Source organism: Pristiophorus japonicus, chromosome 1, assembly GCF_044704955.1.
Source record: "Pristiophorus japonicus isolate sPriJap1 chromosome 1, sPriJap1.hap1, whole genome shotgun sequence".
Classification (NCBI taxonomy): domain Eukaryota; kingdom Metazoa; phylum Chordata; class Chondrichthyes; family Pristiophoridae; genus Pristiophorus; species Pristiophorus japonicus.
The window spans coordinates 544,866,590-544,880,673 of record NC_091977.1 but is presented as its reverse complement, the minus strand read 5'-3'; the positions used below and the strand labels follow the sequence as shown (position 1 = coordinate 544,880,673).

Here is a 14,084-nt window from a genome sequence, read left to right as displayed (position 1 = left end):
CATCAATATAAGATAGTCACCAAGAAATCCAATAGGGAATTCACAAAAAACTTCTTTACCCAGAGAGTGGTGAGAATGTGGAACTCGCTGCCACGGGAGTGGTTGAGGCGAATAGTATCGATGAATTTAAGGGAATGCTGGACAAGCATATGAGGGGGAAGGGAATAGAGGGTTATGCTGATCATAGAAACATAGAAAATAGGTGCAGGAGTAGGCCATTCGGCCCTTCGAGCCTGCACCACCATCAATAAGATCATGGCTGATCATTCCCTCAGTACCCCTTTCCTGCTTTCTCTCCATACCCCTTGATCCCCTTAGCCAAAAGGGCCATATCTAACTCCCTCTTGAATATATCCAATGAACTGGCCTCAACAACTCTCTGTGGTAGAGAATTCCACAGGTTAACAACTCTCTGAGTGAAGAAGTTCCTCCTCATCTCAGTCCTAAATGGCCTACCCTTTATCCTAAGGCTATGTCTCCTGGTTCTGGACTTCCCCAACATCGGGAACATTCTTCCTCCCCAATGTAACCCCACTTTTTAAAAAAGGAGGGAGAGAGAAAACAGGGAATTATAGACCGGTCAGCCTGACATCGGTAGTGGGTAAAATGATGGAATCAATTATTAAGGATGTCATAGCAGTGCATTTGGAAAGAGGTGACATGATAGGTCCAAGTCAGCATGGATTTGTGAAAGGGAAATCATGCTGGACAAATCTTCTGGAATTTTTTGAGGATGTTTCCAGTAGAGTGGATAAGGGAGAACCAGTTGATGTGGTATATTTGGACTTTCAGAAGGCGTTCGACAAGGTCCCACACAAGAGATTGATGTGCAAAGTTAGAGCACATGGGATTGGGGGTAGTGTACTGACATGGATTGAGAACTGGTTGTCAGACAGGAAGCAAAGAGTAGGAGTAAATGGGTACTTTTCAGAATGGCAGGCAGTGACTAGTGGGGTACCGCAAGGTTCTGTGCTGGGGCCCCAGCTGTTTACACTGTACATTAATGATTTAGATGAGGGGATTAAATGTAGTATCTCCAAATTTGCGGATGACACTAAGTTGGGTGGCAGTGTGAGCTGCGAGGAGGATGCTGTGAGGCTGCAGAGCGACTTGGATAGGTTAGGTGAGTGGGCAAATGCATGGCAGATGAAGTATAATGTGGATAAATGTGAGGTTATCCACTTTGGTGGTAAAAACAGAGAGACAGACTATTATCTGAATGGTGACAGATTAGGAAAAGGGGAGGTGCAAAGAGACCTGGGTGTCATGGTACATCAGTCATTGAAGGTTGGCATGCAGGTGCAGCAGGCGGTTAAGAAAGCAAATGGCATGTTGGCCTTCATAGCAAGGGGATTTGAGTACAGGGGCAGGGAGGTGTTGCTACAGTTGTACAGGGCATTGGTGAGGCCACACCTGGAGTATTGTGTACAGTTTTGGTCTCCTAACCTGAGGAAGGACATTCTTGCTATTGAGGGAGTGCAGCGAAGGTTCACCAGACTGATTCCCGGGATGGCGGGACTGACCTATCAAGAAAGACTGGATCAACTGGGCTTGTATTCACTGGAGTTCAGAAGAATGAGAGGGGACCTCATAGAAACATATAAAATTCTGACGGGGTTAGACAGGTTAGATGCAGGAAGAATGTTCCCAATGTTGGGGAAGTCCAGAACCAGGGGTCACAGTCTAAGGATAAGGGGTAAGCCATTTAGGACCGAGGTGCGGAGGAACTTCTTCACCCAGAGAGTGGTGAACCTGTGGAATTCTCTACCACAGAAAGTTGTTGAGGCCAATTCACTAAATATATTCAAAAAGGAGTTAGATGAGGTCCTTACTGCTAGGGGGATCAAGGGGTATGGCGAGAAAGCAGGAATGGGGTACTGAAGTTGAATGTTCAGCCATGAACTCATTGAATGGCGGTGCAGGCTAGAAGGGCCGAATGGCCTACTCCTGCACCTATTTTCTATGTTTCTATGTTTCTATGTTTCTAACTGTCCAGTCCTGTCAGAATCTTATGCGTTTCTATGAGATCCCCTCTCATCATTCTAAACTCCAGTGAATACAGGCCCAGTCGATCCAGTCTCTCCTCATATGTCAGTCCTGCCATCCCGGGAATCAGTCTGGTGAACCTTCGCTGCACTCCCTCAATAGCAAGAACGTCCTTCCTCAGATTAGGAGACAAAAACTGAACACACTATTCCAGGTGAGGCCTCACTAAGGCCCTGTACAACTACAGTAAGACATCCCTGTTCCTATACTTAAATCCCCTAGCTATGAAGGTCAACATACCATTTGCCTTCTTCACCGCCTGCTGTACCTGCATGCCAACTTTCAATGACTGATGTACCATGACACCCAGGTCTCGTTGCACCTCCCCTTTTCCTAATCTGCCGCCATTCAGATAATATTCTGCCTTCGTGTTTTTGCCCCCAAAGTGGATAACCTCACATTTATCCACATTATACTGCATCTGCCATGCATTTGCCCACTCACCTAACCTGACCAAGTCACCCTGCAGCCTCTTAGCGTCCTCCTCACAGCTCACACTGCCACCCAGTTTAGTGTCATCTGCAAACTTGGAGATATTATACTCAATTCCTTCATCTAAATCGTTAATGTTTATTGTAAAGAGCTGGGGTCCCAGCACTGAGCCCTGCGGCACTCCACTAGTCACTGTCTGCCATTCTGAAAAGGACCCGTTTATCCCGACTCTCTGCTTCCTGTCTGCCAACCAGTTCTCTATCCATGTCAGTACATTACCTCCAATACCATGTGCTTTGATTTTGCACACCAATCTCTTGTGCGGGACCTTGTCAAAAGCCTTTTGAAAGTCCAAATACACCACATCCACTGGTTCTCCCTTGTCCACTGTACTAGTTACATCCTCAAAAAATTCCAGAAGATTTGTCAAGCATGATTTCCCTTTCATAAATCCATGCTGCCTTGGACCAATCCTGTCACTGCTTTCCAAATGCGCTGCTATTTCATCCTTAATGATTGATTCCAACATTTTCCCCACTACTGATGTCAGGCTAACCGGTCTATAATTACCCGTTTTCTCTCTCCCTCCTTTTTTAAAAAGTGGTGTTACATTAGGTACCCTCCAGTCCATAGGAACTGATCCAGAGTCGATAGATTGTTGGAAAATGATCACCAATGCATCCACTATTTCTTGGGCCACTTCCTTAAGTACTCTGGGATGCAGACTATCAGGCCCCAGGGATTTATCGGCCTTCAATCCCATCAATTTCCCCAACACAATTTCCCACCTAATAAGGATATCCCTCAGTTCCTCCTTCTCACTAGACCCATTATCTCCTAGTACATTCGGAAGGTTATTTGTGCCTTCCTTCGTGAAGACAGAACCGAAATATTTGTTCAATTGGTCTGCCATTTCTTTGTTCTCCATTATAAATTCACCTGAACCTGACTGCAAGGGACCTACATTTGTCTTCACTAATCTTTTTCTCTTCACATATTTATAGAAGCTTTTGCAGTCAGTTTTTATGTTCCCTACAAGCTTCCTCTCGTACTCTATTTCCCCCCTCTTAATTAAACTCTTAGTCCTCCTCTGTTGAATTCTAAATTTCTTCCAGTCCTCAGGTTTGTTGCTTTTTCTGGCCAATTTATATGCCTCTTCCTTGGTTTTAACACTATCCTTAATTTCCCTTGTTAGCCATGGTTGAGCCACCTTCCCCGTTTTATTTTTACTCCAGACAGGGATGTACAATTGCTGAAGTTCGTCCATGTGATCTTTAAATGTTTGCCATTGCCTATCCACCGTCAACCCTTTAAGTATCCTTTGCCAGTCTATTCTTGCCAATTCACCATCGAAGTTACCTTTCCTTAAGTTCAAGACCCTAGTTTCCGAATTAACTGCGTCACTCTCCATCTTCATAAAGAATTCTCCCATATTATGGTCACTCTTCCCCAAGGGGCCTCGCACAACAAGATTGCTAATTAGTCCCTTCTCATTACATGTTAGATAAGGGAAGACAGGAGGAGGCTCGAGTGGAACATAAACGCCGGCAATGGAGTGGTTGGGCCGAATGGCCTGTTTCTGTGGCATACATCCTATTTAATAATATTTGATAAGCTGAGTCTGAACACTTACGTGTAAACTGGGATGGTAGGTCAAGACACCATTGTCACAGAGCGTCACGTACTTCTTCTTCCATTCCTTGTTGAGCGACTTGCCACTTCGCTTGAGGAGAATTCCCTATAAGACAACACACACAGTCAGAACAGCAGAAAGGACAACTGCAGCTTTTCCTGACACAGAAAAACTATACTATAGAGCTTGGGCACAGTTAACAGTGCACATTAACCTCCATTCTCTGAGACTGCTTCTCCCCAGCTTGCCTCGTTCTTTCTTTTTATTATACAGGGCAACAAAATGAGCTGAGGACCACTTACACCAACACACGACACGGACATGTCACATGCTCCAATAGGAAGAGGATAAACTTAGTATTCTGGAGTTCAATGGGCTGAAGGACCTTTTGTTGAGACTTTCGTGACTCGCACTGGGATTGCTGGGATTACAGAAAGAGCATTGAGAAATAAGTAAATGGCAGAGAAATTTAACAAATGCTTTGTGTCTGTCTTCACCTCCTGGAAATAGTGGCGTATCAAGGGTCTAGCAAGAATGAGGAATTGGTATTGGTAAAAAAAATAATACTGGAGGAATGAATGGGACTGAAAGCCGATAAATCCCCTGGACCTAGTGACCTACATCCTGGGGTTTTGAAAGAGGTGGCAATAGAGATGTATTGGTTGTCATCTTCCAAAATTCCACAGATTCTGGAACGGTTCCCACGGATTGGAAGGTAGCTAATGTAACCCCACTATTTAAGAAAGGAGGGAGAGAGAAAATGGGGAACTACAGACCAGTTAGCCTGGCATCAGTCGCAGGGAAAATGCTAGAATCTATTATCAAGGTGGTAACAGGGCATTTCGAAAATAATAATAGGATTGGGCAGAATTAACAAGGATTTATGAAAGGGAAATCATGTTTGACAAATCTGTTTTTTGAGGATGTAACTAGCAGAGTAAATAAGGGGGAACCAGTGGATGTGGTGTATTTGGATTTTCAGAAGGCATTCGATAAGGTGCCACACAAGAGGTTATTGAACAAAATTTGGGCTCATGGGATTGGGGGTAATATACTAGCATGGATTGAGGATTGGTTAACGGACAGAAAACAGAGAGTAGGAATAAACGGGTCATTTCCAGGTTGGCAGACTGTAACTAGTGGGGTACCGCAAGGATCAGTGCTGGGGCCCCAGCTATTCACAATCTATATCAATGATTTGGATGAGGGGACTGAGTGTAATATATCCAAGTTTGCTGATGATACAAAGCTCGGTGGGAATGTAAGTTGTGAGGAGGATGCAAAGAGGCTTCAAGGGGATATAGACAGGCTCAGTGAGTGGGCAAGAACATGGCAAATGGAATATAATGTGGAGAAATGTGAAGTTATCCACTTTGGTAGGAAAAATAGAAAAACAGAGTAATTTTTAAATGGTGATAGATTGGGAAATGTTGGTGTTCAGAGGGACCTGGGTTCCTTGTACACCAATCACTGAAAGTTAACCTGCAGGTACAGCAAGTGATTAAAGCAAATGGTATGTTGGTCTTTATTACAAGAGGATTTGAGTATAAGAGTAAAGGTGTCTTACTGCAATTATATAGGGCCCTAGAGAGACCACACCTGGAGTACCGTGTACAGTTTTGGTCTGCTTACCTAAGGAAGGATATACTTGCCATAGAGGGAGTGCAACGAAGGTTCACCAGACTGATTCCTGGGATGGGGATATTGTCCTATGAGGAGAGATTGAGCAGACTGGGCCTATATTCTCCAGAGTTTAGAAGAATGAGGTGATCTCATTGAAACATACAACATTCTTACAGGGCTTGACAGGATAGATGCAGGGAGGATGTTCCCCCCGGGCTGGGGAATCAGGAACCAGAGGTCACAGTCTCAGAATAAGGGGTCGGCCATTTAGGACTGAGATGGGGAGAAATTATTCACCCAGAGGGTGGTGAATCTTTGGATTTCTCTACCCCAGAGTGTGAAGTGCTTTGGGACGTTTGATAAGGCTCCCGATAAATTCTTCTCCCTTGTCTTCCTCCTCAATTCAGGAGGTTTCTAACAGCCGCCTGCGTTGCCTAAAGGAAGAAAATGTTTGAAGACCAGGACCTTAAATCTGGCACCAAGCTTATGGTCTACAGAGCAGTAGTGACACCCACCCTCCGATATGCCTCAGAGACGTGAACTATATACAGCAGACATCTCAAAGCACTGGAGAAGTACCACCAACGTGCCTTCACAAGATCCTGCAAATTCACATGGTCCAGAACTTACAGAAGGGTAACTTTGAAGGTATGAGGCATGAATTGGCTAAGATAGATTGGCGAATGATACTTAAGGGGTTGACTGTGGATGGGCAATGGCAGACATTTAGAGACCACATGGATGAATTACAACAATTGTACATCCCTGTCTGGCGTAAAAATAAAAAAGGGAAGATGGCTCAACCGTGGCTATCAAGGGAAATCAGGAATAGTATTAAAGCCAAGGAAGTGGCATACAAATTGGCCAGAAATAGCAGCGAACCCAGGGACTGGGAGAAATTTAGAACTCAGCAGAGGAAGACAAAGGGTTTGATTAGGGCAGGGAAAATAGAGTACGAGAGGAGGCTTGCAGGGAACATTAAGACGGATTGCAAAAGTTTCTATAGATATGTAAAGAGAAAAAGGTTAGTAAAGACAAACGTAGGTCCCCTGCAGTCAGAATCAGGGGAAGTCATAATGGGGAACAAAGAAATGGCAGACCAATTGAACAAGTACTTTGGTTCGGTATTCACTAAGGAGGACACAAACAACCTTCCGGATATAAAAGGGGTCAGAGGGTCTAGTAAGAAGGAGGAACTGAGGGAAATCCTTATTAGTCGGGAAATTGTGTTGGGGAAATTGATGGGATTGAAGGCCGATAAATCCCCAGGGCCTGATGGACTGCATCCCAGAGTACTTAAGGAGGTGGCCTTGGAAATAGCGGATGCATTGACAGTCATTTTCCAACATTCCATAGACTCTGGATCAGTTCCTATGGAGTGGAGGGTAGCCAATGTAACCCCACTTTTTAAAAAAAGGAGGGAAAGAAAACAGTGAATTATAGACCGGTCAGCCTGACATCGGTAGTGAGTAAAATGATGGAATCAATTATTAAGGATGTTATAGCAGCGCATTTGGAAAGGGGTGACATGATAGGTCCAAGTCAGCATGGATTTGTGAAAGGGAAATCATGCTTGACAAATCTGCTGGAATTTTTTGAGGATGTTTCCAGTAGAGTGGACAAGGGAGAACCAGTTGATGTGGTGTATTTGGACTTTCAGAAGGCTTTCGACAAGGTCCCACACAAGAGATTAATCTGCAAAGTTAAAGCACATGGGATTGGGGGTAGTGTGCTGACGTGGATTGAGAACTGGTTGGCAGACAGGAAGCAAAGAGTAGGAGTAAATGGGTACTTTTCAGAATGGCAGGCAGTGACTAGTGGGGTACCGCAAGGTTCTGTGCTGGGGCCCCAGCTGTTTACATTGTACATTAATGATTTAGACGAGGGGATTAAATATAGTATCTCCAAATTTGCGGATGACACTAAGTTGGGTGGCAGTGTGAGCTGCGAGGAGGATGCTATGAGGCTGCAGAGTGACTTGGATAGGTTAGGTGAGTGGGCAAATGCATGGCAGATGAAGTTTAATATGAATAAATGTGAGGTTATCCACTTTGGTGGTAAAAACAGAGAGACAGACTATTATCTGAATGGTGACAGATTAGGAAAAGGAGAGGTGCAACGAGACCTGGGTGTCATGGTACATCAGTCATTGAAGGTTGGCATGTAGGTACAGCAGGCGGTTAAGAAAGCAACTGGCATGTTGGCCTTCATAGCGAGGGGATTTGAGTACAGGGGCAGGGAGGTGTTACTACAGTTGTACAGGGCCTTGGTGAGGCCACACCTGGAGTATTGTGTACAGTTTTGGTCTCCTAACGTGAGGAAGGACATTCTTGCTATTGAGGGAGTGCAGCGAAGGTTTACCAGACTGATTCCCAGGATGGCGGGACTGACATATCAAGAAAGACTGGATCAACTGGGCTTGTATTCACTGGAGTTCAGAAACGTTTAAAATTCTGACGGGTTTAGACAGGTTAGATGCAGGAAGGATGTTCCCAATGTTGGGGAAGTCCAGAACCAGGGACACAGTCTAAGGATAAGGGGTAAGCCATTTAGGACCGAGATGAGGAGAAACTTCTTCACCCAGAGAGTGGTGAACCTGTGGAATTCTCTACCACAGAAAGTAGTTGAGGCCAATTCACTAAATATATTCAAAAAGAAGTTAGATGTAGTCCTTACTACTTGGGGGATCAAGGGGTATGGCGAGAAAGCAGGAATGGAGTACTGAAGTTGCATGTTCAGCCATGAACTCATTGAATGGCGGTGCAGGCTCGAAGGGCCGAATGGCCTACTCCTGCACCTATTTTCTGTGTTTCTATGATAGACACACCAACATCAGTGTTTTCGATCAGGCCAACATCCCCTGCACTGAAGCACTGACCACACTTGATCAGCTTCGTTGGCAGGCCACATTGTCCACATGCCCGACACGAGGCTCCCTAAGCAAGCGCTCTACTCGGAACTCCTACATGGCAAACGAGCCCCAGGTGAGGAGAGGAAACGTTACAGGGACACCCTCAAAGCCTCCCTGATAAAGTGCAACATCCCCACCGACACTTCGGAGTCCCTGGCCAAAGGCCACCCAAAGTGGAGGAAGAGCATCCGGGAGGGCGCTGAGCACTCCGAGTCTCGTCGCCGAGAGCATGCAGAAACCAAGCGCAGGCAGCGGAAGGAGCGTGCGGCAAACCAGTCCCACCCTCCCTTTCCCTCAACCACTGTCTGCCCGACCTGTGACAGGGACTGTAATTCCCGTATTGGACTGTGCATCATCATCATCATAGGCAGTCCCTCGAAATCGAGGAAGACTTGCTTCCACTCTAAAAGTGAGTCCTTTGGTGACTGAACAGTCCAATATGGGAATTACAGTCTCTGTCACAGGTGGGACAGACAGTGGTTGAAGTAAAGGGAGGGTGGGACTGGTTTGCCGCACGCTCCTTCCGCTGCCCGCGCTTGTTTTCTGCATGCTCTCGGCGAGAAGACTCGAGGTGCTCAGCCCCCTCCCGGATGCTCTTCCTTCACTTAGGGCGGTCTTTGGCCAGAGACTGTACAGTCACCTGAGAACTCACTTTTGGAGTGGAAGCAAGTCCCCCTCCGAGGGACTGCCAATGATGATGCTGGTGGGCATCAAATGGCCCAATCCCCAATGAGCTGCAGCAGAGAGGCTGACTCCAGTCCGGCTGTAATGGAGAAATGCAGTGTGTGGGCTAATGTGTGGAATGTCAGATCCCCAGAACGGAATGGGTTTAAGAACAGAATAAAATGGAATAGTGAACAACCATTTGCCCATTCAAGATTGCTCCAGCCTTCAATCTACCCTGTTAGTGTAATTACAACACTGATCACATTTCATTCTACCTGCAATCACTCCTGACACAGGATTGCTCACTGTATCCACCCACACACCTTCGCACACCTTTTATCCTCTTCACTGTCACAAGAACAAACAGAACCCTGATCTAATGTAAAATGCTCCGATCCACTTGCCTGGGTGAGTTGCAGCTCCAACAACACTCGAGAAGCTCGACACCATCCAGGACAAAGCAGCCGCTTGATCGGCACGCTACCCACCACCTTCAACACTCCCTCCCTCCACCACCGGCGCCCCCTGGCTGCAGTGTGTACCATCTACAAGATGCACTGCAGCAACTCGCCAAGGCTTCTTCGGCAGCACCTCCCAAACCCGCGACCTCTACCACCTAGAAGGACAAGGGCAGCAGGCGCATGGGAACACCACCACCTCCACGTTCCCCTCCCAGTCACACACCATCCTGACTTGGAAATATATCGGCCGTTCCTTCATCGTCGCTGGGTCACAATCCTGGAACTCCCTCCCTAACAGCACTGTGGGAGCACCTTCACCACACGGACTGCAGCGGTTCAAGGCGGCTCACCACCACCTTCTCAAGGGCGATTAGGGATGGCCAATAAATGTTGGCGTTGCCAGCGATGCCACATACCATGAACGAGTAAAAAAAAAAATTTGCCCTTCTTACAAACGCTGGCTTGGCTCAGTCAGTCACATTCTGGGTCAGAAGGCTGAGATTGAATCCCCACTACAGACGAGCACATAATCGAGGCTGGTACTCCAGAGCAGGAACCCGCGTCCCGTTTCCCGTTCAGGTGAACGTAAAAGATCCTACGGAACCACTCCAAGATGGGAAGGGAAAGCGAATATTTATTCATCAACCAACAAACAGTGACTAACTGACCAGTCACCTCAGTGCTGTTTGTGGGGCTTTGTATAACAACGACTACACGTCATGCATAATTTACTGCACTTGAAGCACTCTGGGACATCGAGAGTGATGTGAATGGTGCAAGTTCTTTCTGTGTTACTGGACAACCCAATTACACGCACATCTATAACATGCCGGCTCCACAAAGGGGCAGGAGACACCTATCCATCTGATCAATCATAGAGTGTCTTTTTCAACATCAAATTCTCCTGTCCTCCCTCCTCCCCTGAAGGCGACGACTGTCCAGTCCCAGGGGAGGGGGTGGGGGGGGTATCGGTGTATAGTCCCGGGGGGGCATTAGTTTACAGTCCCGGGGGGGCATTGGTTTACAGTCCCGGGGGGGGCATTGGTATACAGTCCCAGGGGGTATTGGTTTACAGTCCCGGGGGGGCATTGGTTTACAGTCCCGGGGGGGGCATTGGTATACAGTCCTGGGGGACGGGGATGGGAGGGGGGGGGGGGGAATATCGGTGTACAGTCCCGGGGGGTATTGGTATTGGTGCTGGACATTAGTACAAGTGCTGGGGACCAATCCACCAATGCACCAATGGGTGTTGTGTCCAGGACAATGGGTACTGCTGTACAATCTCACTGCTGCTGGAATACAACCAGTGCAGGTGCTGGTTGTGGCACCATCAGGAACCTCTACATGTGATCATCCTTCCTTCTGATCCCAGAGTGAGTGTCAGTAGGCCGTTGTGCACTTTCCAGTGATCAGAAGCAGGAACCCTGGCTGATTTCCCCTCTCTCTAACCCCAGGGTCACTGGGCAGTGATCAGGAGCAGGAACCCAGGCTGATTTCCCCTCTCTCTAACCCCAGGGTCACTGGGCAGTGATCAGGAGCAGGAACCCTGGCTGATTTACCCTCTCTCTAACCCAGGGGTCACAGGGCAGTGATCAGGAGCAGGAACCCTGGCTGATTTCCCCTCTCTCTAACCCAGGGGTCACAGGGCAGTGATCAGGAGCAGGAACCCTGGCTGATTTCCCCCTCTCTCTAACCCAGGGCTCACTGGACAGTGATCAGGAGCAGGAACCCTGGCTGATTTCCCCCTCTCTCTAACCCAGGGCTCACTGGACAGTGATCAGGAGCAGGAACCCTGGCTGATTTCCTCTCTCTCTAACCCAGGGGTCACAGGGCAGTGATCAGGAGCAGGAACCCTGGCTGATTTCCCCCTCTCTCTAACCCAGGGCTCACTGGGCGGTGATCAGCAGCAGGAACCCTGGCTGATTTCCCCTCTCTCTAACCCAGGGTCACTGGGCAGTGATCAGGAGCAGGAACCCTGGCTGATTTCCCCTCTCTCTAACCCAGGAGTCACTGGGCAGTGATCAGGAGCAGGAACCCTGGCTGATTTCCCCTCTCTCTAACCCAGGGGTCACTGGGCAGTGATCAGGAGCAGGAACCCTGGCTGATTTCCCCTCTCTCTCTAACCCAGGGGTCACTGGGCAGTGATCAGGAGCAGGAACCCTGGCTGATTTCCCCTCTCTCTAACCCAGGGGTCACTGGACAGTGATCAGGAGCAGGAACCCTGGCTGATTTCCCCTCTCTCTAACCCAGGGGTCACTGGGCAGTGATCAGGAGCAGGAACCCTGGCTGATTTCCCCTCTCTCTAACCCAGGAGTCACTGGGCAGTGATCAGGAGCAGGAACCCTGGCTGATTTCCCCTCTCTCTAACCCAGGGGTCACTGGGCAGTGATCAGGAGCAGGAACCCTGGCTGATTTCCCCTCTCTCTAACCCAGGGTCACTGGGCAGTGATCAGCAGCAGGAACCTGGGCTGATTTCCCCTCTCTCTAACCCAGGGTCACCGGGCAGTGATCACGAGCAGGAACCCTGGCTGACTTACCCTCTCTCTGACCCAGAGGTCACTGGGCAATGATCGGGAGCAGCAACTGGGAATTAAATATTCAGAGGTATTTGACAATCCGGAAGGACAAACAGAAAGGAAAATAAGATAGGGTAGCTCTATTTATAAAGGATGGAATCACTGCAACAGTAAGAAACGATATTGGCTCAAATGATAAGAGTGTTGAGACAGTTTGGGTGGAGATAAGGAACAATAAGGGGAAAAAGTCACTGGTGGGCGTAGTCTATAGGCCCCCTAACAGTAACAACTCTGTTGGTCGGAGCATAAAGCAGCTAATAGTGGGGGCTTGTAAAAAGGGAACAGCAATAATCATGGGTGATTTTAACCTTCATATTGATTGGACAAATCAATTGCTCGGGGTAACATTGAGGAGGTGTTCATAGGGACGGGTTCCTTGAGCAGTATGTAACGGAACCAACCAGAGGGCAGGCTATCTTAGATCTGGACCTGTGTAATGAGACAAGACTAATAAACAAGCTCCTAGTAAAGGATTCTATTGAAATGAGTGACCATAGCATGATTGAGTTTCAAATTCAGATTGAGGGTGAGAAAGTTGGATCTCTAACCAGCCTACTCAGCTTAAATAAAGGAGACTATGAAGGTATGAGGGCTGAGTTGGGTAAAGTGGACTGGGAAAATAGATCCAAGTGTAGGACGGTTGATGAACAGTGGTGTACATTTAAGGAGATATTTCACAACTCTCAAGAAAAATATATCCCAGTGAAGCGGAAAGGGTGTAAGAGAAAAGATAGCCATCCGTGGCTAACTAAGGAAATAAAGGACAGTATCCAATTAAAAACAAGGTCATATAAAGTGGCCAAAACTAGCAGGAGGACAGAAGACTGGGAAGCTTTTAAAAGCCAGCAAAGAACGACTAAAAAAAATGATTAAGAAAGGAAAGATAGACTATGAAAGTAAACTAGCACAAAATATAAAAATAGATAGCAAGAGTTTCTACAGGTATATAAAAAGGAAAAGAGTGGCTAGAGTAAATGTTGGTCCCTTAGAGGACGAGACCGGGGAATTAGTAATGGGGAACATGGAGATGGCACAAACTCTGAACAAATATTTTGTATCAGTCTTTACGATAGAGGACACTAACAATATTCCAACAGTTGGATAGTCAAGTGGCTATGGGAGGGAGGAACTTAACACAATCACAATCACTAAGGAGGTGGTACTCAGTAAAATAATGGGACTAAAGGCAGATAAATCCCCTGGACCTGATGGCTTGCATCCTAGGGTCTAAAGAGAAGTAGCGGCAGGGATTGTGGATGCATTGCTTGTAATTTACCAAAATTCCCTGGATTCTGGGGAGGTCCCAGCAGATTGGAAAACTGCAAATGTAATGCTCCTATTTAAAAAAGGAGGCAGACAAAAAGCAGGAACTATAAACCAGTTAGCCTAACATCTGTGGTTGGGAAAATGTTGGAATCCATTATTAAAGAAGCAGTAGCAAGAAATTTGGAAAAGCAAAATTCGGTCAGGCAGCGTCAGCATGGATTTATGAAGGGGAAGTCATTTTTGACAAATTTGCTGGAATTCTTTGAGGATGTAACGAGCAGGGTGGATAAAGGGGAACCAGTGGATGTGGTGTATTTGGACTTCCAGAAGGCATTTAACAAGGTGCCACATAAAAGGTTATTGCACAAGATAAAAGTTCACGGGATTGGGGGTAATATATTAGCATGGATAGAGGATTGGCTAACTAACAGAAAACAGAGAGTCGGGATAAATGGTTCATTCTCGGGTTG

General features: G+C 47.0%; 1 protein-coding gene across 3 annotated transcripts in view; it reads right to left on the bottom strand.

The window, feature by feature from the left end:
* The window catches only part of LOC139278449 (arf-GAP with GTPase, ANK repeat and PH domain-containing protein 1-like), a 578,697-nt gene that overhangs the window by 172,509 nt on the left and 392,104 nt on the right, over positions 1-14,084 (bottom strand). For all 3 annotated transcript variants that reach the window (XM_070897250.1, XM_070897260.1, XM_070897241.1), the window contains exon 10: positions 4,112-4,216. In XM_070897250.1, the coding sequence (XP_070753351.1) occupies positions 4,112-4,216 (105 nt within the window). The remainder of the gene's footprint in view (positions 1-4,111; positions 4,217-14,084) is intronic.